Consider the following 22,500-nt stretch of genomic DNA (forward strand, 5'->3'; position numbering starts at 1 on the left):
AAAGAGAGATCGCAACTTGATTCTCATAAATTATTTGTCTCCATAAAAGCTTATATTCGCTCCGTCATCCAAAGTTCTTTTTGTACAGAGGGTTTAAAGTCACGTTTTTTAATTGACAATCGAACATTGATGTTATTTAAGCAGTGTTAACCCAAAGGGTGTGGTGTCAAAGCTGTTTTTACCCCTAACGTGCTTGGTGCATTATGCCATAACATGATCCTAATATGCAGTGTTTCTCATCTTGCAAAAATCGAGAAAGGAAGGCATAAATAAGCAAAACAATATTTAAAGTATCTGTTCAATTTACTGCAAAAGACCTACATATCTTGTCAAAAATAATTACTCTTCATGGAAGAGCGACGATTTAAAATGGTCATAAAAATCTGTATCTGCCACATAATATAAGTGTATGTAGCTTACCTCATGCATGACTGCATATAAAAGTTACTGTGAAAATTTATCTTGCTTACAAATAAAAGCGCTTTGAAATTACTTCGTGTTTGAGTTGCTTAATTGAAGCATAGCTGGCCCAACTCAAGCTGAGCTCCATTCGATAGAAATCCTTACGGTTTCATCTTTATTCTTCGATACATTAACCTTGTTATGAAACTTTCTATATCGAAAAATATATAACATATAAAAAGATACATCAATTTAAATGCACCCAGGTTGAAAGCAAATTATATCTAACTCGGTTTACCTATGTGCACTTACATTTAAGCTTATATCTTTTTATTATGTACAGGGGCGTAACGTCCTTTACGCCAATAAGTACGAGCGTATTTGAGAACTTGGTGATTTTTTTAAAAAGATTTTCTGTTATAAGTAAAAGTTCTCCGAGGCCCCCACACAGTGTCAGTTTCATCACAAGTCCCCGGTTCCCGGTTATTTTTGAAGGAAAGGTTATGCAAAATGATGATGATGTTATTGCAGACTTTGCGACGTCTTTCCCTTTGCTTGAAAACACTTTGTTTGTGTTTTAGCTTGCTGAAAACTGTAAAATTGGGTAAAATAAACAACTGTCGAAAATGGCATTTGCGAAATCCTAAATTTCAAAATTTACTGGTGAAGCATGCTCCCAGACTTCCCTGCTTTGGCGCGCCTATGTCATTAGGGAGCTTAAGCACGCGCGTTTTTGAGACGCTACTGCAACGACCACGTCAAAAAGCAGTAATATTTAACAATTATTCGCCGAAGGCGAAGTGATTATCGGTGAGTATTCACCGAGACAAAGTCGAGGTGAATATTCACCGATAATCACTGAGCCTGAGGCGAATAATTGTTTTAGTATAAATACACAGGTGATTATTTCAAAAAAGAGACAAAAAAAAAACAGTTCAACGCGAAATCATCTTCACTTACAGTGGCAAAACGACTACTGGCAGCCATTTTGTCCGTCGAGGTGATTATCGGCTGATAATCCGAGATAGCGAGCCAATGAGAGCGCGCGATTTTGTATAATCACCTGTGTATTTATACTAATATTAGTTAAAAGAAAGCACGTATTTTTGTACATTTCTCTCCCGTACTCGTCAAAACTACTACGTGAAATGACCAAAATTAAGGTTTTGACGACAACGTGGACAAACTACAGTGAATCTTTCAGTCTCACTCTTTACTTCAAATCCGTTCGTACCAATCCAGTTATAGGACACTTCGCCCATATTGTATAATATAAACAAGATGAAATAATCATGAAATGCTTAGAATAGATCAAAGTGATATTTTGAAGTGACATTTTCGTCCGCGTAGCCGTTGTGGTTTTTCCCTGAAATCACGACGGCATCACTTCAAAATATAAGTTTGAGCTATCCTAAAGTGTTTCACGTTGTTCTCAGCTTGTTTATGTTGCACAATATGGGCGAAGTATCCTTTGTCCACGTTGTCGTCAAAACCTGAAAACTGGTCATTTTACGTTGTTGTTTTGACGAGAACGGGAGAGATAAGACATGCACGTGCAGCACGATCATTTTGGTTCATTTAACCAATAATATTGCTGCTTTTTGGCTTTGTAATTGACGTGGCCGTCCTCGTTTCTACCTAACTGCCTACTCTTCGTGTTCTTACACCTTCAGAATCTCACGCTACGCCCCTGATATATCGTATAGTAGGACGAACATCTTTGGTATAACATGCCGCTAAAAATGCAGCCTCTAGCTTTTTTATCAGGCAAAAATGTCCTTATTGATAGTTTATTGCGAGTATGCATTTCTCAAGCACTGATTCTGGAAAAGAATTCCTGTCCGTAAAAAGGATGTTGCAAGAACGGCACATGGCACGGAAAGAAAGATCTTGAGTTCAAACATCAGTTTAAAACGGCCTACTCAATAAAAAAGGTTGCAGTTTTCAATATTTGGTTTATCTACTCCTCTATACTCCAGATAAAACTATTGTGATTGCCTTCGTACAGAAAAGCTTACCTGGCTTCGTAGTTTTCCCTCATCCTAAAGCCAGCTTCGTTTACACATCACACCAGCGCATTGATAGTTCTCACCATGCAGTAGGGTCCATAAAGGCAATCCTTTCTCAAGCAGTTTTTAAATACTAAAACCGAATTATTTTTTGAAAACAGGGATACTACAAAACAGCATAAAATTGCGGCTGTTCGATGTACGGGTCGCCGGTTGCTGGTTTACTGGAAATGGCGGGAAAAGTCCCGCTATTTTGCGGCCGTGCGCGAGCAAAATAAGCGCGGAAGTTTTTTTGCCTTATCCAGTTTTTTAAAATTTTTCACTTGAACCAGTCTTTGAACATATCAAGATGAGAGAAAGCAATCATTTCACGCCTTGAAAGTGTTTTTTAAAAAATAGTCAAAGGAAATAGGCCTTTTTCGATATATTAAATTCAGCTTGAAAGAGAGGTTCTGAGGACAAAGACAAAGGAAAGTGGATGATATGCAAATTTTTTTCACATTCATTCCAACGTGTTTCTATTGGTTTTGTCTTCACTGCCTCACTATCAAGCTGAATATTTGATATTTCGAAAATGGCCTATAGAGTGTTTTCACTCGCGTGATCAGTAACCTTGTTTTCCACCGAAACAAAAGAAAACGTTTGCATGATACAGATAATAGAGCTCAATAGACCATTTTCGAATTCTCACGGCTGGACTGGATCTAGCATGAAATGGAGGCTAATGCGGGCAAATCTTTTGATACACCAATTAATTTGCCCGCATTAGCCTCCATTTCATGCTAGATCCAGTCCAGCCGTCAGAATTCGAAAATGGTCCATTCCCGGAGGATTAGTTGGGTACCCGTGACATCACGTGAAAACGCTCTGAAACGGTTAACGCTCCTCTGCGGGCTTTTCAATTGCAAAGCACATGAAGGGGTTTTCTTCCAACCCCAAAGTGGAATCTGCTATTCTTAGCTTTTCCGAGCACACTCAGCTCAGCTTGAGTCTAGCCAACTTCACGTGAAACTGACTTTCAAGTTTTCTTGAATGAATGAATGAGGTGATTTGTTTATTCGCACCTCTCGCAGCCTATTGGCTGAATTACAGGTTCGTCAGCAAAAATATTATAAATACAATACATATAAATGCTATAAATATACCAAATCATATACAATATTCAAGAGCCACATTTAACAGTCACAAAATTGCGAAATCGGTCTGTATTAACTGCCACCGGGTTAGCGTGCTTGGCAGATCTAAGTGAGTAGCTAAAAGAGCGCGGGGCAACCATGCTTGTCATCAGAGGGTACAAGGGATTTCCCGGCTGGATATTGTGGATGAACCGCACACAAGCTTCAACACGACGAGACTCCAGTGAACACAAACCAGCGCATCCTCGTAATCTAACTCTGGAAAGATTACAGCTAAAGCGCGTTTGGGACTTTTTCCCATGCATACGAAAGGTACTGAAGGAGGTTAGAGAAAACTACTGAGGCATATTCCATATTATAGTTCACCACTAAATTTTCTCCGATTCTTATTGGTTTAAATTGATCTCGTGACGCGATAGTGTTCGTCCGCGGAGAGACACTATCAGCCCATAGTGCCCGTCCGAAGAAAATACCCGGATTGATAGTAGTCGTCCGCTGAAAATACCTCTGTAAACAAGCGGCCTTATGGAAAATAAACAATCGAAATTGTATTAAGAGGGTTTTTGTTTGTTTTCTTTTTCAAATTTTACATTGGCTGTCGTCGTTAAATGTGAATTCACGTTATGGTAATCGCTTCGCGACTATTCCAAGCGTTTTAACGTGACAAAGGAGTGGCAAACTCTCAAAAACAAAATTAGTATGAACGGCGCTCAATTTAGGGGAGAAAATGAAAATTTATCCTCAAGCGCTAACGTTCTCCCAAAAACCTCAAATTTGGTCATTTCACGTTGTTGTTTTGCTAACAACGGCAAGGAAATGGACAAAAATGAAAAGATGCACTTGCAGATGTAGATGTGTGACGTTCTCGTTGTCGTCGCCGTTGTCGTTGCTAAAGCCCCCTAATAGCGAGCCTCCGCTGACCGAAAGTGCGCGCGTGGAGCACCATTGGTAAGAAAATATGGTAACCCATCTGTGCGAGAAAATCTTTCGACCGTACCACCGTCAAGCAATCCATGTACTAGTATCACGTGACCATATCGCAGGCTCAAATTTAGAGAATCAATACTTGTATACTTGTCTCCAGCTAGCTTACAGCGTACATTTTTGATATTGGACATTCATGTTACACCTGTCAAAACAAGGTATCGGCTGACCAGTATCACGAGACCATATCGCGGGTTTAAGTTTAAAGCTTATCGAGGTAGCTTTTTCGAAGGATGACCGCTGACCAGGTACTCGGCTTCAACTGGATCACAGGATCAAACCAGTTAAACTTATTGTGAGATTAAATTACCCGTTGGATCCGGTTTTAGGCTTGGCTAAATCTATATATTACGTTAATAGCCTGCTACTATGCGTTGCATGTACTCTTTGGAAGAGTTATCTCAACAAACGCCAAAAAATTCAAAGGTGGTTGAAATTTTTACTCTAAAACTCCCGTTTAACCAAGCGTATTAAACATTGACAAATATAAAACAGAAAAAGGCTTCAAGATACAAAGTCTGAAGTTTCGACGTGAAGATATCAAAACATTGTGGAAACCTGCAAAAAAGCACACGCTCACGAAGATGGTTTCCCTGGTCCTTGCACTGGATGACGTAGCCTGCAATGAGGTATCTGAGGCAGTCCGATGGCAGTCAATCATTCATTCGCTCCATCTCAAATAATCTATTCAGTTTATTAAACGTTAACGTTTTGTATGTTTCCTGTGAAGGTTTAAATATAGTATCCCAAAATACAATATTGTTGGCTCTTCACTGTGAAAGAATGATTATATTTTGCCTTTGATGCGCACAGATTTAACACAAAGTAAAATGCTCTCTTTGAACCTCAATAGTAATATATTGCTTGAGGTGAGAATTTTGATAACAAAATCCCGTTAACTTCATTTACTAAATATCTCTCTTCATATTATTCCATGGAATCTAGTTGATGATCTGATCTCTGCCATAGAAAAAACAATGTATTCTCAATGCGCAAAACTCCGCCATCGAGTCCGCGCATGGGACCATACCACAGAAAAACACATGGCGCATGCATACATAATACCATGACGAAGCTCTCAGCTAAGGAGCCTTTAAAAATTTGGTAAAAGAGGAATTTAAAAGTTTACACTGGCTAAAAATTCTTATCGTCTCGGACGTTTTGGCTACAACAGTTGCCTTCTTCAGCAAAGGATAAAAAATGTTTAACGGCGTCCTGTATAGTAATATTAAATATCTCGAAATAATTCCTTAAGGTCCCGAGAGTATTATTAATGACGCTAGAAGTTGTTAATGTTTTTGTATACGCTAGGCAGCGCTATGTGTTCGTTTATAGATTCTCATCTCACACGGAGTGCCACGCCTCAAGAATTTGTCTTTGCCGCCACGTCGGTGACCTGTCAACAATTTCCACATTCTCCAAATCTACTACGATTCTCAGTTGAGTATGACAAGGGAAGTTTGGTGACAAAGTTTTCGGCTTGTTGTTGTCAAGGGCAACTTGCTTCGTTTCCAAGGGTAACTTTTCGGGGTTTGACGTCATTTAACTGGTAACGGTCGCCAGTTTGAATTTAACCGTTGCAATTTGTAGATTTTGGCGGGCTCATCGCTCGTGACGTCAAAGCCCTAAAAGTTACTCTTAGAAACGAAGGAAGTTGCCCTTGACAACATGGTAACTTTAACGCCGAACATTGTCACCAAACTTCCCTAGTGTCATACTCAACTGAGAATCGTAGTATTTCATGACTGTGGAGCATATGGTGTTTGGCCAACAAAGAATTTTCATTTAATGTTGCTATGGCCTTTGCGTGTTCTTTCACGCGTGTTTTTAGCGCGGGTGATATCTGGCCAACGTAAACAAGGCTTAAACACAATAGATTAACTGTGCACTTTGGAGTTGACGTCTACAGTTGGTAATCCTATAGCTCCTTTACGTCAGATGACGTGTGGGAAGTGTTAAGTTTTCACTCCGAAGGAAGTTGCCCTTGACAACATGGTAACTTTAACTCTGAAACATTGTCACCAAACTTCCCTAGTGTCATACTCAACTGAGAATCGTAGTATTTCATGACTGTGGAGCATATGGTGTTTGGCCAACAAAGAATTTTCATCTAATGTTGCAATGGCCTTTGCTTGTTCTTTCACGCGTGTTTTTAGCGCGGGTGATATCTGGCCAACGTAAACAAGGCTTAAACACAATAGATTAACTGTGCACTTTGGATTTGACGTCCACAGTTGGTAATCCTATAGCTCCTTTACGTCAGATGACGTGCAAGTGTTAAGTTTTCACTCCGAATCAGCTATAAATACTCATTGACAAGCTAGAACTGTTGTCATTCATTGTCTCAGTGCAAATAACTGAAAATGTTTCTTTCTACTAGCTACGCCACGATCATTATCATGATTGCCATCTCGTTTTCTCGCAGCAATCAAATACCAATCAATTTGCCCGTAGGACAAGGCCTTGTGATAAACAACCATTGTGGTATATCACCAATCGACAGCGAGACTTTGTCTCATATCAAAGCCACAGTGGATTACATCGCTTCCAAGACAAACAATGGTAAGGTCATCTCACTCTCTTTTCAAATTAAACCTCAAAGGTATGGTTACACATGGCAGACATACTCATAGTATAACGCTGAAATTCGAGTGTTTTCAGTTGACGGTTGAGTTGTTATCGTACTCCCTATCACACTCTTTCACATCTCTCCAATTTGTATAGGAAATCGCATGATTTCGAGTACAATTTGTACACTGACTTACAACTAGTCTAAACTACAAAAATAAAAGAAGAGGTTTGAACTGATACAACACCCGTACTATCAATAACATCTACAGCCGCGGACAAAATTGTTGAAAGACTTTGCAATACTCAGTTATGACCTGACAGTTTGGAGATTCGAATGGAATGTTTAATCTTGGTCTAAAACATGCGATTGCATTGAGGAAGCTAACCGGTACTGTTTGTTCCTTGTTTTACATGGCAGCAGGAACTTGCTCAAAGCTTAAGTGTGGTAATAAACAGATACTTACTTAAAACAAAAGTCGAATATTGAACCTCACCGCCTCCGGGGGGGAGGGGGGGGCTCCCATATAAAAAGGCGAGGGATACTCTTTTACATTAAACCCTTAAAGGAGACCAATGTGGGCGTGGCCCAGGCGTTTTCTTACCCCTAGAAGGGACCATGGGGGTAAATTGATCATTGTAAAGCGCCTTTGAGACGTTGTGATAAGGGCGCTATATAAATGCACCACTTTACTTTATTATCCATAACACAGAAAAATAAAAAAATACAGCGACTTTTAATGATGGCAAAAACATTATCATCTAATACTTTCACCTACCTGAAGAAATATAAAAGTATAAATATACACTTTTATATTTCTTCGCGCGCAACCCTAAGGATATTTTCACGTCTACATATGATTGCGTTTTGCCCAAAACACCCTAAGTGAGACCAAAATCCGAAATTTACACCCCTAAGCGAGACGATGAGCATCCCTCCCCTTTTATATGGGAGTCTCTCCCCCCCCCCCCCCCCACCCCCCTTCCCTTCCCGGGCACTGCCCTTCCATATCGCGACGTTGCACCAAAGAGACAATTCGTCGGTGTCCCTAATTCATCTTGCTGGCCTGGGAATTGTTGTCATCTGCACTGACTTCGTCACTACATTTATCAAATTCTTGCTGGCCTTTATCAGAGTCGCTAGCTCCTCACTCATTTCATGCTCGTTCAGATCTTCATGGGGTCCTTCATCTTCATCCACTCCGCACCAACTCGGGCGTCATTCGACACGCGTGATCCCCTACCGTGACATTTAGTTTGTCACGCATTCCTCTCAATAACTTTGGCGTCTCGCGGCTATAGAGTGTTTTCATGTGGCGCCTCCGGGAATTGAGCTCTATTATCACTCAAACGTTTTCTTTTGTTTCGGAGGAAAAACAAGGTTACTGATCACGTGAGTGAAAACAGGCATCTTGTACCCTATGGGACCTTACATTTTATTTATCAGGCCCTAGTACAACCTCATTTCAACTACTGCAATATTGTTTGGGGAAACTGTGGACTTTGCAGGACAAACTGCAAAAACTGCAAAACAGAACAGCCCGTGTCTTGACCTACTCTATCTACAGGGTCGTGACGAGATATATATTTTCGTAACTGATCCGATATTTTTACCCAAAATTTTGATCCCCGATCCCAAAAATGATGAGAATTTTGATCCCTGAACCCGCAAAAATTTGATCGCTGATCCCTCATTCCAAGAAAAATACTGCTGATCCCGATCTCATGCGTTGTGATTCCAGATCCCAGAGCTGTGATCCTTGATCCCTGCCCTTTTCAGACCTTTGATCAATGATCCCATATGCCTCGTTACGACCCTGCTAAATATGACGCTCATGTCAACAATTTATTTGAACTCTTAGGATGGAAATCCCTAGTCTCTCAAATGCAAATTAAAAGAGCAACAATGGTATTTAAGTCCCTACAGGGACTAGCACCTGAGTATCTCTGCTCGAAAATTGTCCATCGCGATTCTGGTTATTGTTTGAGAGATTCTGTGAATAAGGTAAATGTTCCGCAACCGCGCACAAACTACTACAAAAAACAGCGCTAGCTTTAGCTATTTAGTGGCGCAGTTTTGTGGAACAGTTTGCCATTAGAGCTAAGGAAAGCAGAGTCCCTCAATCAATTCAAACGACTGATTAAAGAGGTTATGTAAGCCATTATTCTAAACACGGCATTCATGGAAAGCAGCTTCTATTGTATGATATTGAGTAAGATAGTTAATGTAGTTTACATAGTTCAATTTATAAATTTTTAATTGTACATATTTTTTTTATATTGCTGATGAATTGCACCGTGGATAAAAAAAGATTAAATAAATAAATAACATTCTATTCGAGATCAATTGCCGCTCAAATCTAAGAAAAACCGGAAACCAAATAGGACAAAATAGAAAAACCCAAAAAGCACATCGGATAACAAAACCGAAAAACCGCTCGTATTTTTTACGAAAACCGAAAACCAGATGCTAAAAAACGAAAAACCCGCAAACCGCAATAAACACCAAAACCGAAAAACCGAAGTCATTTGGCACAAAAACCGAAAAACCGATCTAAAAAATTGTTAAAACCGCTAAACCGAAAATCCCAATGTCCCCCTCCTCTGCCTATTGCTTGCTTTGATCAGTGCATCCCACGTGAACGCCTAATTGGCGTCTTGTTACATGTAATTTGGGGAGGAAACTTGTTCTCTTTTCTTTTACAGAATCCGCTTGTCCCACCGGTTGGGTTTTACATGGAAAGTCGTGCTACATCGTTATCGATATTCCAACCCTGCACTGGAGAGCAGCGCAACGAAATTGTCAGAAGCTGGGAGGAGATCTCGCTAAAATCACTACAAATGCAGAAAATCAATTCATTTTTAACCTTGTTTCCAACCAGGCGACAACCACTTCCTGGGGAGCTTGGCTGGGTCTTCATCGGAAGGCAGATGATAAGTTCTACTGGGCAGATGACACTCCATTGACGGGTTATACCCCATGGGGAAGGGGTGAACCGAACGATCCAACAACGGAGAGGTGTGGAAACATGTTTGGTCCCACAAACGCAAGAAAAGGAAAGTGGAACGACTTATCCTGCAACCCGGATAAAAAGTTCCTAGCCATTGCACCAGTGATTCTCTGCCAGAAAGCTGCTAACTAATGTTCTAAGTTTGGCGCTTCCAGTGGAAACAAACCATAGACTTGTGTACTCCCGATCTGCAACGTCGATTTGGTAGCTGTCATAATATCCTAGAAATAGTTATGTGTAAGGCTCATTAAAATAATAAATCTGGAGTGCAATTTTCTCACTTTTAGTTCGTAATGAAGTAAAGTACCTCACTCCGGGACTAAAATATTGACGATCCAAGAACTGGACCTTTTGATAAAAATATCTGTTTGAACGGCCTTGGACAACCGAGATAGTCAGAAGCACGCTGTAATAAGTGGTTATTTTCATAGAGGGAAGAAATTCTTCACTTGTGAAGGTGGCTCTGAATCGGTTGCAGAATTTTATCTGAGCCTGCTAATTACTCAGTTTTCAGAAAGAAAAATTGCAAGTAACTGAGTTCTTTTTTAGATATGAGCGTTTAAAGACAAAATGGAGGGCGTTTTTACAGTCAACTCCCGTTATAGCGGACACCCTCTGGACCACGATTTGGTGTCCGTAATAGCGAGAGTCCGTAAAAGCGGAGTGCGAGAAAATTTTTATTTTAAACCCATTTTAAATAAGGGGGTCGCATGTGTGTTCATTTTCATTAATTCCAGTACTTTTTTCAGACCCGTTATCGCACGCTAAGAGCGTCAGAACTTTATTTACAAACAGAACAGAACTTAACAGAACAGGAGTTACGTACCCTTTGTGTACAGTACTGTACTAAGTACGTAAAAGACAATCATCGTATGTTGCAGCAATGTCCACACATGCATCGTTTTGGTTTCCTACTGTACTGAAGTACAGTAATCTACATTTCTAAAAAAAAATTATTTTCAAGGAAAAACCTGAACATCAGCTATTGATTGCGTCAGCTATCACGTTGCCTTAAAAGATCGTTCCAATAGGCTCTGTGTACTTCTCCTTTGAATTGCAACTTCCCCCACTTTGTCGCCAAGGAGACTTAATTCATTAGCAACCTTAAACTCCCCTCTATGAATCAAAAAAGCAGAAAAAATAGACTTGATATGTGTGCAAATATTCCAAGAAGCTGCTCGGTGTCCGCTATAACGAGAGAGAAAACAATGAAACTGTGACGTTGGGACCGAATCAAGTGTCCGTAAGTCCGTAATAGCGCCGAGAGTCCGTCATAGCGGGAGTTTATTTCAGTCAAACGTCTGTAACTTTCGCCGGGGATTTAGCTGCTGTCCGTAATAGCGGGATGTCCGTAATAGCGAGGTGTCCGCAAGGCGGCAGTTGACTGTAGATGGTTCTTTTGTTGCCCTAGTGACCAAGAGTCCATCATCCAAGAGTTAAGATTTACCTAAATAATTGGCCTAATCCCCATCAGCATCAAAAAACTGTTTATTTTTAAACCTACAATAGTTTTGCGGGAAAAGAAACAATAGACTTAAGCTGTGTTCACATCAAAGCCGAAAAATGATTAGAGTAAACATGTTTCGCCTAAACATGTTTGTTATTGCATTGTTCACATCAGATGACGGTTTCAAACACGTTTCATGCCATGGTTGTATAATTAATGCTGTTTCATTGTTTCAAATTGTGAATTTTGGTTTTGCATTGCGATGCTTTACGCTTGTAACCGTCGTCATTAAGTTTTGCGGCAATGTTCTCCCAAATATTATGCTTTCTACCCATCGCTGATAATTGCCGTTATATTTCTTCATCGCCCACATTTCATCTAGACATTTGGCCTCATAATAGCCCCAATTTTGGTTCTTTTGGGCACTCGCCTCCCTTCCGCATCCATCCGCCACTTTGTACGTGTTTGGTCTGATCATGATTGAAACTACCTCGCGAGGTTGTTTCAATCATGCTTAGAATAATCATGTTTGAACCATGATTCGCGCGATGCACTGTCTGATGTGAACACTTTTCAAAACGAAACATATTTCATTCGCGATCAGACTAATCATGCTTCGGCGTAGTGTGAACCCAGTACAAATCGACCGGCTAAGGGTGCGTTTTTTTGGGAAAATCCGAAAACGGATTCTTGAATCCAAAAACGGATTTTGCGTTTTTTGAGCGAAATCCAAAAGCGGATCGTGAATCCAAAGTATTCCACACTCGAGGAGGATACTTCGGATCAAATCTAAATCCGGATTTGTGAGATTCGCCACTTCAGCTTTTTTTGGGAAAGGATTTGAAAAAAGCCGTTATTTTTGACAAGCGGTTTTCGATGCAAAAATGATACACAACAGCTACTGTACATGACAGTTTCGCCCAAATGTTCTTCTCACGCCACTTTTACCGTACGATCGAAGGTCGAAACGGTTAGGTTTCCTGCAAATTTCACACCAGAAATTACATTAAAAATTTCTTGACAACAATAATTACTAAACTGCAAAAGTACCCTCTGTAATCGATTTGTACCTTAGCACACACGTTTTTCGTCATTTGTTTTTATCGATCACTAAGGCTTTTTTTTCTGGTGATATTGTTATTGAAGAATTTCTGCAAAGCCAATAAGTTAACCGCTAATTTTTCGTTTTGATTTTGAAATTGCACGCAACTTTAAGGTGCTGTTTACATGAGAAAACTCGCACCGGCGCGAGTTTCACATCGGAGTGACTTTTTGATTTCGTACCGCGTTATGCGGTGAGTTCGTATCGTGTTTATATGAAGGGACACCTCATGTTGATAAAATACACGCGTGAAACCAAATCGCAAATATATGGATTTACTGAGGAAAAGCACGCATGCGCTACCCGTTCCAGCCCACAAGGAGGTCGATTTCACGCCGGAACGAGTGGTCGTTCCTCGTTTTCATGATACCGTTGCGAGATTTCGCGCCGGAACGAAATTTTCACTCCGGTGCAGCAACCAGGGTGAACTCGCGCCGGTGTGAGTCGCCCCAACATGAGAGTTTTTGCTGCGCGCCGGTACGAAAGTCGCCCCGGTATCATTTAAACAGCTCCTAAGTTTCTTTGTTTGCGTTGTCATAGAAAATATTCCTTTTTCGGATTTTGCGTTTTTTTTGACGCTGAAGAATCCATTGATCCGAGATCACAAATCTGTTTTTGGATTTTCCCAAAGAAAAAACGCTCCCTAACTCAATGTTGTACCCAATTGAAACCCTTTGGGAATAAAACTTTTTTGATCCAGGTATTCAGTCCATATCATTTAATGTGAATGCTACATGATAGTGCAAATACAATACACAAAGAATCTTGACCCCGGGAGATTTGAGTGAACGGGGAACTGGTAATCCCTAAAATCAGGATCTTTAAAACGGGAGATCTTTAAAAGCGGAAATGTTTAAAGAAAGAGAAAATTATTGCTTCACCTTCCAAGCCCGGAGCGAGGTAGACTAGCAATAGAGTTATTTTCATAGAGTTATGACATTAGAGTTAAGAGTTAAATTCCAAAATCCTGAATTCAAGATTATGGAAAGCCAAAATCCTGAATTCAAGATTTTGGAAGGACAAAATCCTCGGTTCGTAATTTTTAAATAGCGTATTGGTTTCGAAGCTTTCTGTCCCCGTCGTCGTTACCGGACTTCAGTGTTGGGAAAGAGGTGAATCCCTCCAAATTGTAGTTGGAAGTAATCTTTCCGTTCTTAAAACGCAGGCATTTTAACATTAGTCTGTATAGACCGTATTCATATATGGCGTCTACGTAATTATTCTTTTGTCTTTATGCTAATCGTCTTCACTAACCTCGTTAGCGCAAACAAAATTCAGAAGAATCTTTGCTCCAAAGTGAGGCTAGTGAGGATAATTAGCACAAGGACAAAAGAATAATTTCTCGGTCGCCATTTATGAATACGGTCTGATGCAACTCTTATGTTTTAAAAGTGAGATTCAGTCTCTTTTTTGTGGTAGGTTGATAAATGGCATGCAATAATGGTGATGGTTTTCAGATAACATATCCGAAATATTAAGCGTTTATTAAATTTTTGAGGTTCTTGTCTCTATAAATATTTCTTTCCCCTTTTTCCCTTTCTTTCATCCTTACCTTCCGTTTTTTCCTTGTTTTTGTGTTATCGACTATATTATACATGAAAACATTTTTCCATTCATTGACTTGCTAAGAGAAATGCAGTTTTCAGGCAACTCAGTACAAAGAAAGAGGTACTTTAGTGTAAAAGACGTAACAAATAATACAGGCATTCTAATTGGTCAATGATCAAAGAAAGCCACAGATATTCAATCAAATATTAGCCCAGGATAGCGCATTTTTTGCGGCAGATTAAGTGAAACGTGAGCATTGCTTCTGCTTAATCCCGTCGCACGCTAGAGCTATCAGCTTAGAGAACTTTCATTCGTGACTGTTGCCATAAGCAAGTTCCCCCAGTGTGCGGTGGCGTTTTCAGCGCTGTTCGTCACGCGTGCCATCGGCGCCGAATATTCAACATGTTGAATAATTTTCGGCACGAGTGGTCGCACGAGTGAACATTTCTTCCAAGTGCGCGAAAAGTTGTGAAGTGAAGTGAAGTTATTAGTCTCTTTCCTCGGGGCGTTTCAGGACTAATTTACAATGCTTTGTGGGGGACTCTGGCCATACTTCTTGTTACGCAGTTTACAATTAATTTAGAAAGTGAAAGATGCCCCCGTCCGGATAAGGACAGACCACAACACCGGGGACAACGTCCCCTACTCTTTTCGAATAGTGAGTGAGTGGGTTCTTTAACGTCTCATACGATTTGATTTCTAACAAGGGCTACGAGACGTGACCTACGGTTTACAGTCCTTCTCCGAGAAGACTTGAAAGTCTAACCTTTTGCAGATGTGATTACAAAGGCAACACTTTCTCCTCAGTTATGTTAAGACCCTGAGTGTTGGTCCAGCCGGAGTCGAACTCACGATCTCCCGCATGGCAGCCCGGTGCTCAACCAACTGAGCCACCTTTCCATCTTACACCAAGACTCACGCTTATTGTGCTTAAACGCTTACCGTTCTCAAACATGGTCGATACGGTGGGGAAAGAACAATATACTAACCCAGAGTCCAGATCATCAGATAGAGAAGAAATGTTGCCTTTACTTCTTTTACGCATGCGTCCTGGTGTAAGATAGCTTTTCACGCGCGCACACTTGGACAAAATGTTCACTCGTGCCAAAAATTTTTCAACATGTTGACTATTCGGCGCCGATGGCATGCGTGACCAAAAGCGCTGAAAACGCCACCGCAGACTGGGGGAACTTGCTTACTCTAACAGTCACTAATAAAACTTTGCTAAGCTGATAGCTCAGGTGTGCTTCAGGCTTTATTGATAGTTTTTCGCGTCTATAATTAGAAGCCCACCTGCTATTATTAATAAGTGATCATATGAATTTTCTCGTGCAATTTGGAAGATTGAATAAGCACTCGTAAATTTTTCCGAGGACTACAAATTGCATTCGCCCTACGGGCTCATGGAAAGTTTGTCTTTGAAAAAGTTTACTCGAATCAGTTTTTCTTAATTGCTCCCGAAAATCATGTGATTACCTATACAAACTACGATAGACATTTGGCGCATTTGGTTTTGTTGCAATCGTTAGCTGGGAGTGGTGGATTTTATTTTTGCAGGGAACTTAGTTGTGCTATATCACAACACGTGTCCTAAGTAAATGTCATTTACTTTAGACAATTTATTGTTCATCGGATCAACAATGAATTTTCTTCCATATGACATGCATTGGAGTGCTGGCGCATAAGTTACGGCTGATGAAATCAATGCCGGGCAAAATAGATGGCAACCATCCCTTGCAGTTGTACACTAGCTTTTCTTTTGTAGCTAACTGCGAACTAGAAAAAAAGGAAATATATCTTGTTGCGCAGCGCGATGAAATGGTCAATAATTCAACTGCGTAATTTCAATATTTGACTGAACGTGTAATTTCTGCCTCAACGTATCGCTCGCTTCATCCTTGGCTGGCTTGGGCAAACAGGGAGTTTTATTGCAAAATAGGTCCCGATCTTCGATCTGACACGAATTCTGCGTTTTAGTCCCTGGGTGAGGAACTACACTTTTTTACAAAACTGAGAGAACTCCATTTCATCTTTTCTTTTTCATTTTTTGTTTTGTTTTTTTGGTTAGCTCGTACATGACTATCTTGAGAGGTTACCTAACTATAAAAGCCTGTATAAACGGTGCCATATCTACATGCAGTTACATGTACAAGCCAAATTGGAAATAACGCTGAAACGAGAATACTATTTAAAAGCTTTCTGGCAGAGAATTACTGGACAGGAGAATAGGTTATGTATTTCTTAGCAAAGTTGCATACAGAATCGTTCCACTTTGCTGCCTTCAGTCGGGTTGATAAACCATACAAATTACCACATTGCTCAGTTGATGGGGTGTTCGGTTCACCGCTTGCCCATGAGGTGTAACCTTTCAAACAAAATTAATATTTTTATTAAAAGGTCCCGTTCTTGGATCGTAAATATTTTAGTCCCTGAGTGAGGTACTTTACTTCATTACAAACTAACTCTCGTCTTTTCACGAGCCTTACACATAACTATTTCTAGGATTATATATCTATGACAGCTACCAAATCGACGTTGTAGATCGGGAGTATAAGTCTATGGTTTGTTTCCACTGGAAACGCCAAACCTAAAGCATTAGTTAGCAGTTTTCTGGCAGAGAATCACTGGTGCCATGGCTAAGAACTTTTTATCCAGGTTGCAGGATATGTCGTTCCACATTCCTTTCCTTGTCTCTGTGGGACCAAACATGTTTCCACACCTCTCCGTTGTTGGATCGTTCGGTTCACCTCTTCCCCATTGGGTATAACCTGTCAATGGAGTGTCATCTACCCAGTAGAACTTATTATCTGCCTTCCGATGAAGACCCAGCCAAGCTCCACAGCGAGTGGTTGTCGTCTGGTTGGAAACAAGGTTAAAAATGAATTGATTTTCTGCATTTGTAGTGATTTTAGCGAGATCTCCTCCCAGCTTCTGGCAATTTCGTCGCGCTGCGCTCCACTCCAGGGTTGGAATATCGATAACGATGTAGCACGACTTTCCATGTGAAACCCAACCGGTGGGACAAGCGGGTCCTGTTAAGGAAAAAAAGACTCACTGACACGTAATTAATTTATTTTTATTGAATACATAACAGAAGTTTATACATTACACTTGAAAACCAAGATACATATAAAAAGAAAAAGAAAACAAATACAACTTATAATCTGACATACAAGCCAAAACAGGATATAATAGGGAGCTAATCACATACTGACATGCACGAGAACTGAGTGATCAATCAAAGAGGGCGAATAAAGTAAATTGAATCATGTAAATTTCTCAACCTTGTATTTAAAATTAATCTTATTAACAAATTCAGACAAAATAATCCCTTCGCCCTCACACCGGTCAATAGCCCATTCGGCTTCGCCTCATGAGCTAAAAAAGCCAAACTTACCGTTTACAGCGGCGAGTATTGCGTGTTATTAGGGTCAAAATTCAATGTTTAAAACTCTACAGTTTGATTCTCGAGGGGTTTCTTGAAAACCAAGCTGATTAAGACCCCTACCAAATCTCAGAAACGTTAAACTTTCAACGTCGTGTTTTGGCTGACTTCACTCGGTTTAAAGAAATTTGAAAAAAATTAATGACTCGCTAGACATACCTTTGCCGGTTTTTGCAGCGATATCGTCAACTGTAGATTTGATCAGAGCCAGAGTTTCTCGATCGCTTTGTGCGAGACCGCAGTTGTTGTTCACTACGAAATTCTGCTTTGCTTGGGTATCAGTGGACTTAGTGAGTGTTTGCCGCGAGTTTAGCGGCTGACTGTTGGAAAAACCAATCAGAAGGCAAAGAATTATCGCGTAACTCTTACGGGAAAACATTGTCCGTAATTTTCACGATACTCTTGATTGGTTGATAGCGAAATCAGAAAGACTGACTCACTTTGAAGGCCACGTTAAATTAAGACATACAGATCACCGAATTACACGTGATGCTCTCATTAATGACATTGAACAAGAACTTTCACTTGTTTCGCTTACTGTGCAATCACTCGCAAGTGGAAGGTCAGGCTTTGTTGTTTTTTCGGAAAAAGCTGCAGGCGCTGGGGATCATTTCGTGCTTTTTAAGCGTTTTCACTATAACATTTGTCGCCATTTAAGGTGACAAAAAAGAAAAATGAGAAAAACCGTGATTTCTTTTTTTAAGCTTAGAGATTTATTACTTGATTTATTCTTAATTCAAACGATTTTGGAAGATCTATTTGTCATTGTCTGAATTGTCATAGCTCTATGTAAACTCAGGGACATCGCATGTATAAATGTTACTTCACAAATCACTTGGCAATATTGAAGACCTCTCTTCAAGAAGATACTTGTTTTGAAAAATTCTGTAAGAATTAAAACTAAAGCTCGTTAGCGGTAAAGATTTTTTCCCAGTTACATTTAGAGTGGAAAAATGTCAATGTGATTTGTTGTTATTAGCACCTAATTAATTCATTAGGAATAGGCAAAAAAAGCAAAACATACCGTTTCCCATTTAGCCGAGTTACGAAAATTAGGTTTCATCAAACGCCAGTTAACGAAAGGTCACCGTAAGAAAGTTTTCCGAGCTATTAATGTTCCCAACGTTAGCCCTTCGCCAGAGCGAATTGATAGACAATTTGAAGATGAAAATAGACAAGCGATTGAACATTGAGGATTCAGAGCATGCCGACGGCTTCGAGGAAGCCTTCTGATCTTCGCTGGTTCGCAAGTACAGCGTTCTCTTAACGTTCGAAGTAAATGCAGAATACCCTGCCATTTAGAAGAGGTTGGGATACGCGAAGCCGAACACACGGTTAAGTAGTGGATCTGAAAAACCCCTATCCCAAAGTAATGTTCTAAGTAAATTACATAAATTTGACAGACATTAAACATACCCAAAGTGAAAGTCAGTTGAGCAGAACGTTTTTTTTACATCGAACAAATAACCTTTCACATTTTTAGGCTCAAATCACAAAAAAACGTTTATCAATCAATAAACTTTTACGCTCAGCTCAAAATTTAGACGGTCTCCTAACAAGAGAGTGTTATTTAAAGTAGCGAGGATTAAACGGGCAGTCAAGAAGTGTGAACTTGCACGAGTGTTCTATTGAATTATCAGTGCCATTTAAAATGGGTGCTTAGACTTGATCAATGGAAAAAAATTGAATACATTTTGGCCGATCCAAGTGTTTAAAGGCTGTAGAAAACAATGTCGAGAAGGCGTAACAAAGGGAAAAAGCAATTATCTTCTTTAGTCAACTCCTTTAGTCAACTTTGTTTATACAGTCGCTCTAATGGAGGCAGTACTGTCCAGAGGCGTGAGCGATTTCTTTGAGATTCGGAGATACCGGGTTCGAGACCCGTTCTGACCACTCGTTGAATTTGATCCTGTTAGACCTTGGTTCAGCTTCTTGTTCTCGGATTTTTACAAGTTGTTATTGTTGTGTCGTTCCACTGATTGTGTTTCGTTTTTGGTAGCCGTCAACTATAGTACGTATTTATCTTTCACGAATGGGCACACGAACACGCTAATTCGTTCAACGCTAACACGTTTAAAACATGGTATGTAATCCAGCGAACGACTCAATGGAAAAGAACAAAGCAGTTTAATAGTGCGTTGTTAATTCAAACGCCGCTATGTAGACAAAATAGAAACACGAAGAGCTACGGTTCCACGCCAAAGAAGAGTCCTGCAAAAGCCTCTTGAATTGCTCTACCACAGGCCAGCTCAGAGGAGAAACCACCGGCTCTTTCAGCGTCTGTTGTACTGCGAATGTGCCTGAGGTACCTAAGCATGATTGAAAGTAGACTGTGAGAAAACAAGGGAGGAGAGGGTAGGGATTGCTCTTTTTTTTTTTTTTTTATCGTAAAGTAATGAAATCGTATTTACTCTCTGCTGCAGCCATAGTTACACTGTTGCACTAATTTTTTTTTACTAAAACTATAAAACTTCACCTCCCTATTTACTAACTGAAAAGAACTGGAACCTGGTTCAGATTGTCCAGATTAAATTACGTGGTCCTTTTTCTAAAAACACACATACAGCTCTTTAGTAGAGAATGCTTTGAGTAAGCGATGCATTGATGATAATAGAGGAATCAATGCGGCATAACCTATATTCAGGGCCGCCTTGATAAGAATATGACAACAATGGAGCCCTTATTCGAGCAAACCACTGAATATATTTGCCTTAACCTAAAAGATTCATTTTATTACGGCGTTTAATCGAGTAAATAGGGTTATGGAAGCCTTTAAATGCAATTACCCTCTCGTCGCTAACACTTCCATGTCAGGCGCAGTTGGACCATCATTTCTCACTTGTGGAGCAATGTACACGAACTTGGAGCCCTCGGTGGAAGGCAAAGGAGCGATCGTCTCCTGGGAGGTGAAAGAATTAAAATGGAATTTACTGAAACGGTTCGAACTTTAGATGGTTTTCAATCCCGTGACGAGACGGCCATGTTGGTGGAAAAAACAATAGCAAATTATAACTCATGTTTTGCATTGTAATAGAGTCAAATTCCCAAAAGACTTTTCTTTTCTATTGTTCTGTGCACCAACATGACTGCTGTGACGTCAGGTGAAAACCATCTATACGGATTGTCAATGAGAGTTTCTGGGGATTGTCCCTTGTATATTTTGAAAGTCAAATTTGTATCCTTAAGGAAACGCCTTAAATCGCCGGACTTACCTAGGTAAGCCAATCGCAAACACGCCTCAAAAAGACTTCAGCCAATCACAAAAATGCACACGGTTGATTGAACCAATCACAAAGACCAGAACATTCATGGTACCTGCTGAAAGCGCGGGAAAGTACACGCAGACAAGACAAGTCACCTCTGAATGGCTAAAGCGAAAGATTTAAAGACAACGAGAAGTTTAAGCGCAGAAGACCACAAAACAACGACCTGAAATCTGCAAATTTTAGAGCATATAACAATGAACCAATCGTCTTCTATTTTATTTTAAAAACGTTCGTAGCCAGCCAGTCAGTCACAGGATAGTTTGCCCGTCTTGTACAAGGTGAGCAAGACGGAATAATCCCGAAATACTTACCACAGCGCTAAGTTATATTTGTTGTTGCGCAAACTTCATATTCACTTAATTGAAAAACGAATGGAATATCAAGCGAGCTCTACGGTTACCTTTTGTAGCGAGGACAGCTGAGTGTTGCTTCCACCAAACAATAAAGATTTCTTCTGTAGTTTACTAGCATGTTCAGCTACTATGTCTTCTAGGGGGCGTTCTCCTTTAGTCTACGGACAAATAAAAAAAAAAGTCATAAGTCATAGAATAAAATGGTTTTGATTGTAGCACCGAGGTGACCCAACGTTCAGTTGAGTAAAAATGGTCTTAATTCTGACAACTATTACATGGTGGGATTGTGGACACAGCAGCCACTTCAAAAATGAAGGTTACCAACTCGGATGCTTCTTCGTAGACAAACTGCAGCCTAAGTCACATTCTGCGAGCAGGCACTCTCTTCGCGGGGTGACTGAAAAAGATGGGGGACTTGGGTTATTTAGGTCAGCATCCATTTACTTTTACGTACTACTTCTTGTGAGATTTCGATCTGTCGTCAACGATGCAATGCGACGCGATCTTTCACGTGGCAAGCCACGCACAGGACAAATGGAAAATGATAGTGTCATAGCGAGATCCCAAATCAAAGGTCATAGAAAGGCCGATAAGACATTGGACAGGACTGTTGGAAAAAGGATTTATGTAACTGGGACTACGGTACGGTTTCAACGAGGAAAAAAGCCAAAACGGTAATTGGATAAATGTCTCTTTTCCTTGACAAGTCAATGGAACATAGACCTAGGAATATGGGATTAAAACACAAGGGCACCTTATGCAAGCATCATGGACCCATCCAAAGAGCATATCATACAGTACATTTGCACAGACAGAAGCTAGTAATGGGGAAAAACCAATCAAACTCAAACGTTTTACTGATATTACCAGGCTGTCAAGAAATTGCTCGTTTTCTTTCTTTTTGTCATTTTTTTCTTGCTTTTCTAACAAAGCTGCCTGTGTGCGTCGGAGCTCCGTGAGTCGTTCTTCTTCCTCGATTTGTGAAGTAATCATAGCTTCCTCTCTGCCCTATAAGACAAGAACTGCTAAAAATAGCAACAGAACCTTTATTTGTCAGAGTGGTGTCGCAGATAGCATACTTATTCTTTGTGCAACAAATTTATTCACAGGCAGCCCAAACTCAAGAGTGCTGAATGCTTTTCAAAAGACTGTAGGGGAACAGGAATAAGGCATGTGTGAAAGTTAATCAACTGACATATGAGAGGCTTTGTGTTCTTTTACCTGCTTAT

The 22,500-nt window shown here is 40.2% G+C and overlaps 3 protein-coding genes across 4 annotated transcripts in view; 1 reads left to right on the plus strand and 2 right to left on the minus strand.

Moving 5' to 3' along the window:
• Positions 1-6,830: 6,830 nt before the first annotated feature.
• On the plus strand, positions 6,831-10,376 carry LOC137980178 (perlucin-like protein). Its single transcript, XM_068827569.1, has 2 exons — positions 6,831-7,093; positions 9,806-10,376. The coding sequence occupies exons 1-2, from the start codon at positions 6,895-6,897 to the stop codon at positions 10,240-10,242; spliced, it is 636 nt and encodes a 211-aa protein (XP_068683670.1). The 5' UTR covers positions 6,831-6,894; the 3' UTR covers positions 10,243-10,376.
• Positions 10,377-16,573: 6,197 nt separating this feature from the next.
• Positions 16,574-18,105, minus strand: LOC137980177 (perlucin-like protein). The gene is made up of 2 exons (XM_068827568.1): positions 17,812-18,105; positions 16,574-17,239 (listed from the first exon to the last, which is right to left on the minus strand). Exons 1-2 carry the CDS (start codon positions 18,029-18,031, stop codon positions 16,803-16,805), a joined length of 657 nt encoding a protein of 218 aa, XP_068683669.1. The 5' UTR covers positions 18,032-18,105; the 3' UTR covers positions 16,574-16,802.
• A 1,655-nt stretch (positions 18,106-19,760) lies between these two features.
• The window catches only part of LOC137980176 (CDK-activating kinase assembly factor MAT1-like), a 6,844-nt gene continuing 4,104 nt past the window's right edge, over positions 19,761-22,500 (minus strand). For both annotated transcript variants that reach the window (XM_068827566.1, XM_068827567.1), the window contains exons 5-8: positions 22,139-22,279; positions 21,319-21,429; positions 20,439-20,551; positions 19,761-19,961 (exon numbers count right to left, since the gene is read on the minus strand). In XM_068827566.1, the coding sequence (XP_068683667.1) occupies positions 19,838-19,961; positions 20,439-20,551; positions 21,319-21,429; positions 22,139-22,279 (489 nt within the window). In that variant the 3' untranslated portion in view covers positions 19,761-19,837. The remainder of the gene's footprint in view (positions 19,962-20,438; positions 20,552-21,318; positions 21,430-22,138; positions 22,280-22,500) is intronic.

The sequence above is a fragment of the Montipora foliosa genome, chromosome 12 (genome assembly GCF_036669935.1).
Source record: "Montipora foliosa isolate CH-2021 chromosome 12, ASM3666993v2, whole genome shotgun sequence".
NCBI classification, from domain to species: Eukaryota; Metazoa; Cnidaria; class Anthozoa; order Scleractinia; family Acroporidae; genus Montipora; species Montipora foliosa.

What these genes read in the sequence shown, in the direction of transcription:
- LOC137980178 (XM_068827569.1), top strand. Translation starts at nt 6,895, where the DNA reads ATGTTTCTTTCTACTAGCTACGCCACGATCATTATCATGATTGCCATC. An exon ending in CGCTTCCAAGACAAACAATG is followed by an intron (nt 7,094 to 9,805) that starts GTAAGGTCATCT and finishes TTTCTTTTACAG; the next exon opens with AATCCGCTTGTCCCACCGGT.
- LOC137980177 (XM_068827568.1), bottom strand. Translation starts at nt 18,031, where the DNA reads ATGTTTTCCCGTAAGAGTTACGCGATAATTCTTTGCCTTCTGATTGGT. An exon ending in CGCTGCAAAAACCGGCAAAG is followed by an intron (nt 17,240 to 17,811) that starts GTATGTCTAGCG and finishes TTTCCTTAACAG; the next exon opens with GACCCGCTTGTCCCACCGGT.